We start from the raw sequence: 14,593 nt of genomic DNA on the forward strand, positions 1-14,593 counted from the left end.
ATTGATATGAATTTTCACATTGGGTGGCAACAAAATTAATTATGACCAACTATTTGGTATTCTCCCAGGATCTGTTAACTTTCTGTGAATATTCAGCTGGGTAACTATCCAGATAGCACTAAATTCTGAAAGCTGCATCTCAATCCAGCATCTATTCATTAGTCCTTCTTTAGGCTTGCGGTATATTTGATGTCATATATGAGATCCTCTTGCATAAGATGATCAACCAAGGTAAATATATCTCTGAATGTGAAACAATTCATAGAGATTACCAGTAGTTCGTTCTACATTAGTCTTTATTTGATTTCTGAGTCATATTTCACCAGCAATTTGTAAATAAAGTAAACATGCAAATGCTCCATGATTTGAGTTAAATTTTCAAATTCATTCAAATCTGTAAGACTTCTGTATTGTTTTTGCAGTTCCTTTGAAGCTATTCTGCTTATTTGAAGCTATCAAAACAGATCAATTCTTTCAATGACATGGATTAGGATCATACATAATAATAAACACTGAGACTGTGAAATATTAGTGACAAAATGGCATCACTTGGAAAAGACGTGACATTTTCAGCCTTTTTTCATTTTTGGGATTTTGGTATTTTGTTTAAATATAAAAATGCATTAAGAGTATTTTACTAACTTGCCAAGAAAAAAAAAACATGAAGGAAATCTGGTACTGTGTTAGATTATTTAGTGATCAACTTTAGTAGCAGAAATCTGACTTCTCATTAACAATTTGCTCAAAGCTGCATCATCTTCCATTCATCCGTCATTATCTTTCTCTTTCCTTGGCTTTTATTTTGTCTTCCATTTTATTGTTTTCAGAATAGTTTCATGAAAAACAGCTTACTCCTTATTCCTTATATATTTTAGTACTTCCATGTGCCCTAATGATAATTCCTCTTTAAAAAAAAGTTTGATCCACTCATGGGAAAAACAATTTCTCAAGGACTCTTCAAACAACTAGGACTAGCTGAATTAGTGTGATAACTATTTCTTTGTATTGTCTGGTTATTTTTATATATTTAGAATGACATGCCTGTGGTTCCTAGTTAGTCTTCCACTATAGCTTGGAAAAAATACCCAAATATTCCAAGAGTGTTTTATATGGGGTATATGTTGCTCTGTGTAATTAGTGTCATTTTTCTCTTCTCTAGTTCCTTGGCCATTGGAACCAAAACTGGATACAGACTTTTTTCTCTGAGTTCTGTGGAACAGCTGGATCAGGTCCATGAAAGCAGTAAGTCCGTTGTGTTTTGGCATGACAAAATAGTAGTTGATGATAATTTTTATTCTGCGTTATAGCACATTAATGTGTCCCAAATGAGCAATTCATTTTATCTTTCCTGCTGGAAAGCGGATGGCATTTCTTGGCTGCAGCCTTAATTATATTCAAGCAGCCATCCAGATGCAGCTGTATTAAAGGGACAGTTGCATGTTCAATAAATCAAAACAGTGGGAAATTCTCTACCCTTTGATACCAGTATCAGTGTTGATTAAAAGCTTGTGAACCTTTTTGAGTTATCAATATTTCTGTGTAAATATGACCATTAAACATGATCTATTCTCCACATGTCCTAAAACTAGATAAAAAGGAACCCAATTAAACAAATGAATTAAAAAACACCATGCTTGTTCATTTAGTTATTCAGGAAAACAAATTATTTTATTATAATTTTTTAAAATAAGATTATGGGGAATGACCTTTAACTGGAATGAAAGCAATAAAATAAATAGTACGATTTGATAGCTTATTAGTAACCTTGACTATCACTAAGTGTATCTTTTTATTCTTGATGAATGTATTTTATTCTCCTTATGTACACTGAGAGCATATACACCTAAGACAAATTCCTTGTGTGTCCAATCACACTTGGCCAATAAATTATTCTGTTCTGTTCTGTTCTGTTCTGTTCTGTTCTGTTCCGTTCCGTTCCGTTCCATTCCATTCCATTCCATTCCATTCCATTCCATTCCATTCCATTCTAAAGGCAACAAAATAAATAGGCAAGGTCATGCAGGATCCAGTCTGAGTTGGTCACCGGGACCAGAGGTTTAATCTTTCAAACTTTCGGACTCGTGCTGGAGCCCATCCTCAGGGAACTTTTCTCTCTATGTAAATACTACTCATAGAACAGTGCAGTGCACAGAGAGAAAGAGGGAGAGACGTTCCTTGAGGAGAACCAGAGTCTGAAAGTTTGGAGGGCTAATCCTCTGGTCCCAGTGATTGCCTCAGGTTGGATCCTGCAACATTATCCTGGGACACATATATTTGCCTTCATTTGAGGTAAGGTCATTGCTGAGAAAGCACAATTCACAGGGTGGAAGAAGAGGTGATTATAAGCAGATGGCTGAAACATAAAGAGCCTTTATTCCTAAACACAATGCAGTTAGATCAAAACAATTCAGGTTTGTTTAGCTCAGAATAACTGCATCCTGATACATATTATGCTGTGATTGACTTTATGGGAGTGGCACTATTGATGTCTCTAGCATAGCAGTCTAGAAATTGGAAGTTTCTGTTTGAGATTTAACATAGTTTAGTATTTTTTCCAAACCAATTGTACAAGTAAATTTTAATTATCATCATTATTATTAAATGCAAGCTAGCTTAGTAATATTGCATTTTGAATTTAACTGATTTTGCTAACTATTTATTTTATTTATTTATTTATTTATTTTTCAATTTATATACCGCCCTTCTCCCTAAGGACTCAGGGCGGTGCACAGCCAGAATTAAGAACATGAACTACAAATATTAAGAACAATTAAAAAATATATATAAATTTGGCCCAAAAATTTAAAAATCACAAACCAATTAAAACATTTAAAAAATTTAAAAATTTCTTCTTAAGCCAGCCCGGCTTGCTGGAAAAAGTGGGTTTTAAGGGCACGGCGGAAGGCACTGAGGTCTTGGATTCTCCTTATCTCTGGGGGCAACTGATTCCAGAGGGTAGGTGCCCCCACAGAGAAGGCTCTCCCCCTGGGGGCCACCAGCCTACATTGTTTGGCTGATGGCACCCTGAGGAGGCCCTCTCTGTGGGAGCGCACGAGGTCGTCGGTAGCAGCAGGCGGTCTCGAAGATAGCTAGGCCCTATAACTATAATTGAGATTGATCCTAGTTTATCTAGCTTTGTTTGATATGGAACTGCAAGTTTGTTTTATACAAGGCAGAAATGGAAGCTTTCACATTCTTGTGGCTTCCTTGAGTGCATGAGCTGGGATTGGGTCAAGGGCTATTCTCCTACCTCATGAGATTGCATCCACATCAGCTAATATTATTTTAGCGAGTGAGTTCATTGAAACTTATTCCAGCCATTTCAGAGCTGTTGTTTCTGTTAGTTGTTTCCATGCAACTACTCTTCTTTTTCATATTTGATTGTTACTAAGTTACACTCAAATAGCCAAACATAGTGTAGATTTGACCACAGGAATATTTCCCATGGAGTTCCACTTACAAAATTCAAAGTTGATAGATAATGCTGCTTCCCAAGATTTAGCTCTCCCAGAAGTGCAGGAATAAGCAGAAACCATAAAGAAAACACATCACTAAAACGTACCTGATATGAACCAACACTTATATTATTGATTGAGCTTTAGGTTTGTTGGAGCAGCTCTCACAGAAGCTGTTGGGTATTGCTAATCCTCAAAGTTAGGGCAACGGTATCTGAGCTGTGGTGACGAAATGGCAGCAGAGAGGTATAAATGCACTGTGATTAATCTCATGCAGAATCTTGTCTTGGCCACTGTGCCAGAAAAGAAAGAGGAGAAAATGTGAAACTGGGACTAGAACTTCTAATACCGAAGTAAACTACCATATCTGGAGTGTAAAACTGTACAACAATTAAATGGCAACAAAGCTACATAAAATCTGGGCAGATATGGTGGATTTGTCAAAGGGTATATCCGAAGGAAGCCATTATAAAGGAATACAGTAGTATGCACTACAAACCTATATATGGGGGTATGTTGAAAACACCCTATTGCAAGTATTACTTACACCAGAACACAGGTGCATACCGTTCTGGTGTAAGTAATATCTGAACATTTCTGAATAACCTAAAAATTTATACGACTACAGTTGAGCCCAAAATTTCTGTTGCTAAATAAGACAGCTGTTAAGTGAGTTTTGCCTCATTTTATGATTTTTCTTGCCTCATTTTATGATCTTTCTTGCCATAGTTGTTAAGTGGACGACTGCGGTTATTAAGTTAGTAACATGGTTGTTAAATGAATCCGGCTTCCCCATTGACTTTGCTTGTCAAAAAGTTGTAAAAGCTAATCATGTGACCCCGGAACTTCAACCGTCATAAATATGAGTCGGTTGCCAAGCATCCAAAATTTTTATCTCATGATTGTGGGGATGCTGCAACAGTCATAAGTGTGAAAAACAGCCATAAGTCACTTTTTTCAGTGCTGTTGTAACTTTGAATGGTCACTAAAAAAACTGTTATACATTGAGGACTAAATGTACCCTTGTACATGAAAAATTAAAAGAGAATAATAGTGAATAAATAGTTTTGACTTCAGGAAAGGATCAGAGGGAATTTCAACAATTTTGTGTAAAGTCAAGCAGTAGAACTTAATTTGTGGCTCAACATAACCTAGTAGATCAGGATATATTGAACTACATTTTTACTATCAGGACACAACATACTTTTCAAGGACAGAATTCCAAATATTTTTACATGTGACTCAGGCAGACAAAGGGATATCTCTATGTTGCTACATTTCATGATAGAAGATAGTTGATTTTAAAGCTGGTGGTTTAAAGCTCTTTAACGTGAAATGCTGCAAATACAGTGTAGAACCGTGATGGCGAACCTATGGCACGGGTGCCACAGGTGGCACACGGAGCCATATCTGTGGGCACACAAACGTTGCCCTAGCTCAGCTCCAGCACGCATGCGTGTGCCAGCCAGCTGGTTTTCGGGCCTTCCGGGCCCACTGGAAGTCAAGAAACCACTGGAGCCTGGGGAGGGTGAAAAACGGGCCTACCAGGCCCACCAGTAATCTTTTTGCCGTCGTGTGCCAAAAGCAGGGGGGGGCTGCGGGGGGGATCACGTGCGCATGTGCAGGGGGGGCAAGGCACGGGTACGAATTATGGGTGTGGGCACGTGCATGTGCGACCCCCCACACTCCCCCTGCTTTTGGCATACAACGGCAAAAAAGTTAGCCATCACTGGTATAGAATCCGTGTCCTTTTAATTAAAGGCTAATTTTATCTTGTTAATTTTATTGTAACATCTTTGATGTGAACCTCCTAGAGTTTTTAAGAGTTAGGCAGCATACAAGTTTAATGATACTACATTTACTTAATTATTTAATATCTTATATTAGGAAAGGAAATAACCTTTCTTCATTATCTCAGCTACATGAATTGGCTAGGGGTGTTTCTAAAGAAGGTGATTCTGCCATATATAAAGGCCATTCTAAATTAACAAAAGCCCAGTTTCTAATGTGCCTAAAAGCAATAATATTTTATTTATTAGTTAGCTTGCTTGCTTGTATCCTGCCTTTACTATTTTTACAAATAAGGTGGTGAACATATCCAACACACCTCCCTCCTCCTATTTTCCTCACCACAACCACCCTGTCAGGTGGATTGGCCTGAAAATGACTGGCCCAAAAGAAATACCAGCTACTGTATATAACAAAGTATATTAAAGTGTTCCTTCTTTTCACAGAACATCATCAGATTTTGGCTACCTTACCTGGCCTGCAAAGATTCAGAAATTTATCTTTTTTTAGCACGTAATGCTGATCCAGATTCTTGCAGCTCAGATATGGTAACCTTACGTTAGCATTAGAATTTCTAGCCTTAGGCTGATTTGCTTATCACTACCTTTGGTGGTATGGCTACAAGAATTACATGAAAGTTTCTCTTTCTTCTTGTGGTTAATTGTGATTTTCTATGCTAAATTATCGCTGGTGTCCAAGCTACCTACCATTGGAAAAAGGCATAATTTAAAGTCCTGGTGTTGAGCTTTGAAGTAAAACAGATTAGGGCCAGATTATTATTATAGGACCACCTCTTCTGCTATGAACCTGCCCCTTTACTAAGATACATTAGGAAAAATTCCTCTGAAGATGATGCCACTTAATAATTTGGTACTTCTCTAGTGTGGCTCCTAGGCTGCAAAGCAGTTCCTTAAGAACTGTGTTTATTTCCACTCTCCCAGTGTTTAAGTAAATGGTAATAAGATACTATATGTATATCTTTTAATTGATAATGATTTTAATGGCTAATTTGATCTTCATGTTTATTGCATTTTTGTTCCATCATTTTGCATTTATTATTGCAAGCTGCCTTTGAGTTTGGAATAGAAAGATGGAATAGAATTAATCATGGATAATCAATAAAGAATAAGTAAATGGAATCAGCGTTTTGACCTTTTCATCAATATCGGAATAGAATATTTTAGGATAGAAATGAAACTGATAAGTTTTCCCTTTCTTTTTGAAAACATGCTGCTATCTCTATGACAATTTTTCACCCTTCCATCCAGATGAAATGCCAGATGTTTTCATTGTGGAGCGCCTCTTCTCCAGCAGTCTGGTGGTCGTGGTGAGTCGGGCGAAACCACAGCAGATGAACGTCTATCATTTCAAGAAAGGGACAGAAATCTGCAACTACAGCTATTCTAGCAATATCCTTTCCATCCGGCTCAACCGTCAGGTAAGATCTAGAGGCTTTTTTTCTCTGACAGTAAATGATTTGAATCTTCTTGGTGGAAAGACATCCATCTTTCTCTGACTCCCTTTCAGAACCGTTAAACATCTGACAGCTCTCTAGCCTTTTCTTGGGAAGTGTTTATTCTAGAAATAAGAGACGAGATTCACATGTCATGCTAAACCATGTGGTTTACTTGCCTGTATCAGTCACCTTTACATCAGATAATCAGCCAGTGTGTGAATCTAGTCAGTGTTGATGTACTCAAGTAACCATGGTTCAAAGAACCCATGGCTTAACTGAATTGTCACCTTATATTTCAGAGTGATGTAATCTTTAATTACTCATTACCATGGTGGCCCAGTGGTTAGAATGCAGTATTGCAGGCTGACTCTGCTCATTGTCAGGAGTTCAGTCCTGACTGGCTGAAAGTTAACTCAGTCTTCCGTTCTTCTGAGGTTGGTAAAAAGAGGACCCAGATTATTGGGGGTGGGGGGGGGGATATGCTGTCAATGTTTAGAGAGTGCTGCAAGGCACTATGAAGTGGTATATAAGTCTAAATTCTACTGCTATTACATCTATTCCATATCAAAGGTAAGCTTCAATCTTAGTTGAACTGCATCATATTCCTCTAATTTTATGAAATGATCTTTTTCAAGGGTCCCTAACCCCTGGTCCATGGACTGGCACCGGGCCACGACAGAAACTGGGCTGCACAAACAAGTGAAACCCCATCTGCGGGATGTAGGCAGCACATGAAACCAAACCCTCACTGGTCTGTGGAAAAACCTCTCCATGGAACTGCTCCCTGGTGCCCCAAAAGTTGGGGTCCTCTGATCTATTTGCCTTTACAGTACATCTCCCTTCTAATGTATTATAATTGCAGCATCCAATACAATAAGTGAAGAATGTTGTCTGTCAAGCATGACTGTAGTCCTTCATATAAAGTACTAAGGACATTATGATGAAAACTTTGAAATCTTATTGTTGCAAATAATGAAAAGTGTAAGAGCCTTTGTGCAGTTATTTTTCTTGATTGGACACATGCATGGAAAATTTTAGTATTTTAGAATAGAGGAATCCTCTTAAATTAAGCTGATGAAGCCCTTTATTGCCAGATCATTATTAGTCACACATGTTTGGCAAAATCAGATCTGGTTTCCAGTTGGCAAAAGGGTATGATAGTTTATAAGCTGACTTTTTAAAAAATGGGAACATGAATATGGGTTGTTCCTCTGAAACTAAGACCCTGTTTTGTTGGATTGCGTCAGGTTCTGAATCTCAACAAGAATCTCCAGAAGCTTCTAATTTGTGGGTGTAAAAATAAATTATCTATAGTTTATGAATTTGTCATACTTCCAACCATGTAAGGTACATCATCTTGCCTTGCTTGTACTTAAGAACACTGATTTTTGAAAATTGCCATTTTCTTTTTTTTTTATTTTAAAAACAAAATTTTATTAAACATATAAAAAGTAAAATGTTGTACCATATATATACAAGATACATATATTAATACAAACAACAATCCATAAAAAGAAAAAGTGACTTTGGTCTTATGTCCATTATCTTATTAATGGTGCATATTTGTTAATTATTATTATCATATAGAATTTTACATTTACTCTCATTTCTACGAATTATCCAATTATACCACCTATTCCACACTATATAACCTTTTGATTCTACCTTGTCCTTCATTTCAAATGTTAGTTTGTCCATTTCCGCACAATTATAGATCTTTGGATTATCAATTGGTCTGTTGGCAGTTGATCAGTTGAAAATTTGCCATTTTTTATCAGGCCAATTTTATAAACCATCATTTAAGGAAGATCCACTGGGATCCTTTGGGATTTAAGCAGGGAATGAAGATATTGCCCTTCCACTGTTTCTTTTGAACATTTGAGAATGCTGCTTGGACATGAAGCCTTATCTAAAAAATGTGTTTAATCCTTTGAAAACTCAGAATTTACAACTATCCATCACCAGTTATGGTACTTCTTAAATTCACCACCATTGCAGCAACAAAGTATTTTGTCATTGGATAAGTTAACTGATTATTCCATACCCATTTTTCAATTATAATCACAGTCTGCTTCTCTAAATATATGAACTGGATTGTTATCTACAAAAACGTATTCAGTAAGAGATTTTTTGATCTTTCAAGTGACAGAACACTTAGTTTTTGTTGTAAAGACAGCCACTCCTATGGGAATTAAATTTCAAAAGCTAAGAATATGCTACGCACGGTAGGATTTTTTTTTTTTTACTTGTCCTGACCTTTCATGTAATGTGACTCATAGTGTGATCTTGAGAGGGACACATATGTTTCTGCTGTTTTTATGGTCAGAAAAAAAAATCTATGTTTTTTACTTGGCTTTGTAAAGCAACTGCCTTAATTGAATCTCTATAGTTTCCCAAGTTGTTCTTTATAATGGAACCATTTTACTCTTGTTCAGTTATCCTTTTTGTCTTTCTAATATCCCTTTTTTGTGCTAGGTGAAGTATGCAAATATCCCTTTTTGCATGGATTTTGTTCTCTCATCCCAGTAGGAATGTGGGAGACTAGATCTAGACCAGTGTTTTTCAAACATGGCAACTTTAAGATGTATGGACTTCAACTCCCAGAATTCTGAGCAATGTGCTTCTGGACTAAATACTGTTTTCTTGTTGGCACTTAGAATTGAGTCTGACTGGAATCTAAAACTTAGGTTCAAGCACATGGCTCATTACAAAACAGCATGTATAGTGTTAAGTTCTCATCTGAGAATCTAGTCTCAAGGTTGGCATAGTGCTGGGACGTTATTTTGAACCCTCACACTGATCAGAATTCATTATAAGAAGAGGGCAAGTGCTAAAACTACAGAGAAGAGGGAGGGGAAAAATTCCCAAATGCTTGGGAAAGTCTTGATGAATTTTGGATATATCCTTTCTTCAGGGGCACTTTGTAGTCTAGCTCAGGGGTCTCCAAATTTGGCAACTTTTAAGCTTGGAGGACTTCAACTCCCAGAATTCCCCAGCTGGCTGGCTGGGGAATTCTGGGAGTTGAAATCCTCCAGGCTTAAAGTTACCAAGATTGGAGAACCCTGGTATAGCTGAACCTGTTGTAAAGTGTTCAGTGTAATTTTAAAGTTCTTTTTCCCTGGCATGTGGAACTCTCTCTTTTTACTCAGAGCTTAGTGATCAGTGTATAAATGGATTCCTAGGAATACCATGTGCATTTTTGGTCATCAGACCAATTTTTTAAGGATTTAGAAACAAAATGGGATATGAGGAGATATGGGGAAATAAAACAAGGGAATATTGGTTTATGCTTAAATAAGTAGCCAGCTTCAGACAGCAAGTGGTGATCTTTATATAGGCAGCACATTGATCTCACAGGGAATCCTAGAATTTCTAAAAGCAGAGTATTACATTGCAAAATCCAAACTTACCACTGATACTGACACAAGTTCAGAATACACTTTCTTTTGCATGAATCATTTTAGTGGAAAATCTGATTACTTTAGCATTGTGTATGAGGTACTGGAAAATACAGTGCTAGATTATTTGGAAATAACATGTTAATTGAAATAACATGGTTCAATCACTTGACAGTTCTTGTTTGGAATGCTGTAGCTAGGAAAAAGTTTGTTTTCTAAAAAAAAAAAAATTGAAGGATTTAAGTACTGAATCCTATTTTTGCAATAATTTCAAATTTGGGTTTTATGAACTAAGTTTCCTTTTTAAAAAATTACATTTCAGCGGCCTCAGGATGCCAGACTAATTGTTAGGGCAATTTCAGAGGCTTTGTGTTCTTTGCCCCGCTAGATCCTGTAAATGGCTTTTGTGTCTTTCTTGAGAAAGCTTTAGATTGTTGTAACTAAATGGTCACAACTTGGTTATACCATTAGCAATTTGTCAGAGATGATACTTTGCTCCTGTTTTTAATATGCAAAGTTTCTGGAAAAAGACCATGTTCCTATTTGCAGCGTTAGGATTTTTCTTATAATTGACTAGTTTTCTTTAGGTTATTCAATAATTAGCTGAATTGACTAATATACATCTTCAGTACAGTATATCTTCAGTACAGTTAATATAGGTTCAGAAGTAAGTCCTAATAGGTTTAAATGAATACAGGATTGCAGCAGCTTCAATAAATGCAATTTTCCAAACAGATATTCTGCACAGCTCAGCATTATCTTAACAGCTAGAAGTATATGATACAGTCAAGTAATTTTGGAGCAACTGTGTCCACTGATTCATTGTTCCAGTACTTTCCATTTCATAGTACAGAAACTACAACAGCTCCTATATTTGCTATAATCACCATTATGCTCCTAAATGTTGACCATATTATCCCAACATAAAGTAAAAAAAATATATATTGAAAAATAAGATTGAAATTTCATGACATTTTAAAATAAGAGTGGGTACAAGGACATTGTGGCAAATCAAATCTGTTCACCATGCCAAGAATGCAAGTGAAGTCTGTTAATTATATTCCTTTGTTGGTGTTCTGCCCCAGCTATGGACCCCAAAGAACGCAGCACACACAAAGTCCGTTCAAACCTTATTTTACTAAATAAATCAGTCTTTTACAACAACGGCTGTTAATTAACTGCATTAACAGCCGCCAAGAATTCAAAGAATAAATCTGAAAGCTTACTGTGGTTGGCAGAATGCCCAGAAGCAATTTGCAGGAAGCTGATAAGATAAGCAAGACAAAACGCGAAGGTATGTGAATGAAGTTGTTCCCTGCAAATTGCTTCAGTCGGTGTTCCTCCTTAAATAGGCTAAGGGAGTGGCCAATTAGCCCCAAGCCTTACTCTCGAGGAGACCTCCTCCTGAGGAGCCACTCCTACCTTTTGGCAGCTCTGCATGCCCGTGCACCAAGAAGAGGCTCCTCCTCTTTGTCCTCTTTACTTAAGGGAGCTTCTGGAGGTTCTGAAGGTCCTGGCTGAATCCCCGCCTCTGGTACCACATCTTCTCCAGCCTCCTCATTGTCTGACTCGAGTGCCAGCTGCACAGGCTGCTGGCACAGCACCACACCAGCCTCCTCACTGTTATAATCAGCTACTAGCTGCACAGGCCGCTGATGGGCCACAACAGTTGGAGGTTTTCAAGCAAACATTAAACAGTCATTTGTCTGGGATGATCTGCGGATTCCTGCCTTGGGAGGTGGTTGCACTAGAAAACCTTCAAAATCCTTTTTAACCGTAGGATTTTAGAAAAACGTTATGGAATCATCACAAGGAACTGAGCTTGATTTACTTGAGGTAAAATATTTTTGTAAAGGTAACACTCGCATGTCACAGAACTATAGGGACTGATGTGTGAGATGCTATTTCTGAGTTACTGTATATCTATCTCTGTTTTCAAAAACAAATATGGCACGTTATAGAGAACTGTTTGTGGTCTTTGATAATCGTCTTTCTTTCCACGCACAAAAAATGTGGAAGAAAAAATTATATAATCATGCAATGCATATCAAAAGTGGTAAAACTAGGAGTTCCTTTTATTTACTCCCTCAAAGGTAGTTTGAGTTATCCTGTGACTGAATCCTTCTGGAATGCCCTAATGGGATCTGGCAACACTTGGGGTCTTTCTCATGGCTAAATAACAAGTTTTGTTTTCATTTTTTTTTTATCCTTGCAGAGACTGATTGTTTGCTTGGAAGAATCTATTTATATTCATAACATTAAAGACATGAAGCTTCTAAAAACAATCCTGAACACCCCTCCTAACACCACAGGTAAGGGACCAGCATGAATTGCCAAAGAAGAGTAATGGGCGTTGTGAAAAGAAGAATCTTTCCGGTCTTCTTCTCTTCATAGCGCCAGTAGAAAAATGCTCCTGCCGCTTTCTGCAATAGGAATAGTTTGGTCTTGTTGTTACTTCTAACTATAACTAAACTAACAACCGTGGCAGATTAAGTATTGGTTTGTTTGTGCCCTGTTCTAACTGTTGTAAGTTTACATCATTATAGTTTTCCTGGGGTTATTGCAACATGTCCTTCTGTAATCAGCAAGACCTCTGCCCACTTCTGCTCCCTAAACTAATGCTCAGCTTAGTCTCTATTGCTACAAATGTGTCCTGACTCCTGTGCAAGGCAGTGGAAACTGAAGAAGGTATGTGTCAATGGCAGCTTCAGTTATTCTGAGGCAAGACGCTCTTTTGCTTTCCACATCCAGTCCAATTTAGCAGCCATTTGCTGTGAGCTGATAATTGGCTACATGGGTAGTCCTCGACTTATGACCACAATCGAGCCCAACATTTCTGTGGCTAAGTGAGACGTTTGTTAAGGAAGTTTTGCCCCATTTTAGGATCTTTCTTGCCACAGTTAAGTGAATCACTGCAGTTGTGAAATTAGCAACCCGGTTGTTAAGTGAATCTGGCTTCCCCCATTGACTTCTGCTCGTCGGAAGGTTGCAAAAGTTGATCACGTGGTCCTCGGACATTGCGACTGTCATAAATATGAGTCAGTTGTCAAGCATCTGTATTTTGATCACGTGACCCTAGGGATGCTGTAATGGTCGTAAGTGTGAAAAACGTTCATAAGTCACTTTGTTCAGTAACTTTAAATGGTCACTAAATGAACTGTTGTAAGTCGAGGACTACCTGTATTAGGAACTTTTCTAAGACTAAGGAACATCAGTAACTTGCAAGTACATCTGTCGTTGTAAATAATAGGGCTGGCGTGCAGGTTATGGGTGGATGGCAGACCAGCAGTTCCCCACTTATTTGGGTTCCCCCATTAATTTTATCTTACTTGTTTTGTTCATTTTTAATGTCCAAAAAGTCAGACAAGAATTTATACGATGGAGAAGTGCCTGAAATTTTGTTTTCATGCTGATATTGTAGACACATGCACTTTCAAAAATAATGCAATTGTTTCTTCTATAATATACAAGCTCTTTCATTTCATGGGAATATTGCAGTTGAGGATTTCTAGGCAGCACTTTTATAGTTATCTCATATTATCATATCTGGACTGCAACAAATCCAGATAGCTATTAAACGATAGTAGAGCAATACACATAAATTATCTCTCTGCCACCATCTAGTAATTGTCTGGATTTCTGGGGCCCAGATCCGGTTGTTTACCTTATCTCCACTTCTCCAATGCACGTACAGAAACAAAATTAACTTCTCATCTTTCTCTTAATTAACCAGGAACAAAGCATTTTGTAGTACATATTATTTCTGTGTAATATCATTTAGACCTTCCCAGAGGCCCATTTGGCAGCCAAGATAACCACTGCCAATACAGGAGTTAAGCAAAGCCAGCAGATCATTTTGTATGTTGAATGATTGGAGCAGAGTGACCTCTGTCCTGATAGCAGGGAAAGGGACGTATTGGTTTAGTACATTTTTAATTTAATAAAGTGTCTGTCCATCTCTCTCTCTCTCTCTCTTTCCGTCTCTCTCTCTCTCTCTCTCTCTCTCTCTCTCTCCCTCCCTCCCTCACTCCCTCCTTCCCTCCCTCCCTCCCTCCCTCCCTCCCTCCCTTCCTCTCTCTCCATTCCGTGCTTTTCTGAATTTTGAAATGAAGCTAGGAATTCAAAAACTTAAATGCTACATGTACTTGAGCAATTTAAACCTAAATATATGTACTTGCAATTTATAAAAATTACAGACTAATAAGGATGCAGACCAAAATGAATTTACGTTTGAGAAAATGGGAGCCAGAATAAAACTGAACTTAATAGATTTTCCCAGCATAGCAACAGACTTTTTCAGGATGGGAATTGTTTTCTTCCCTGGAATATAGTTTCTGTTCTACAACGCAGTATCCTAACCAACAACAAAAATAACAGTTTGGGAGCTTGGATTGTTCTGGATGAAGGATGAGCAAACTACAGGTTATATAGGACTGTTGTGACGCCAAACCTCTGTAACATCCAGATGAAATATGGCAACAAATTGTCAGATTCTG

At 37.6% G+C, this 14,593-nt stretch overlaps 1 protein-coding gene across 1 annotated transcript in view; it reads left to right on the top strand.

The window, feature by feature from the left end:
- WIPI1 (WD repeat domain, phosphoinositide interacting 1) overlaps positions 1-14,593 on the top strand; it is a 42,849-nt gene that overhangs the window by 7,945 nt on the left and 20,311 nt on the right. The window contains exons 2-4 of the mRNA XM_070937728.1: positions 1,160-1,242; positions 6,512-6,681; positions 12,313-12,409. Coding sequence (XP_070793829.1) covers positions 1,160-1,242; positions 6,512-6,681; positions 12,313-12,409 — 350 coding nt within the window. The remainder of the gene's footprint in view (positions 1-1,159; positions 1,243-6,511; positions 6,682-12,312; positions 12,410-14,593) is intronic.

The sequence above is a fragment of the Pituophis catenifer genome, unplaced genomic scaffold (assembly GCF_029215685.1).
Source record: "Pituophis catenifer annectens isolate HBS135680 unplaced genomic scaffold, rPitCat1.0.hap2 SCAF_2, whole genome shotgun sequence".
In the NCBI taxonomy this organism is placed as follows: Eukaryota; Metazoa; Chordata; class Lepidosauria; order Squamata; family Colubridae; genus Pituophis; species Pituophis catenifer.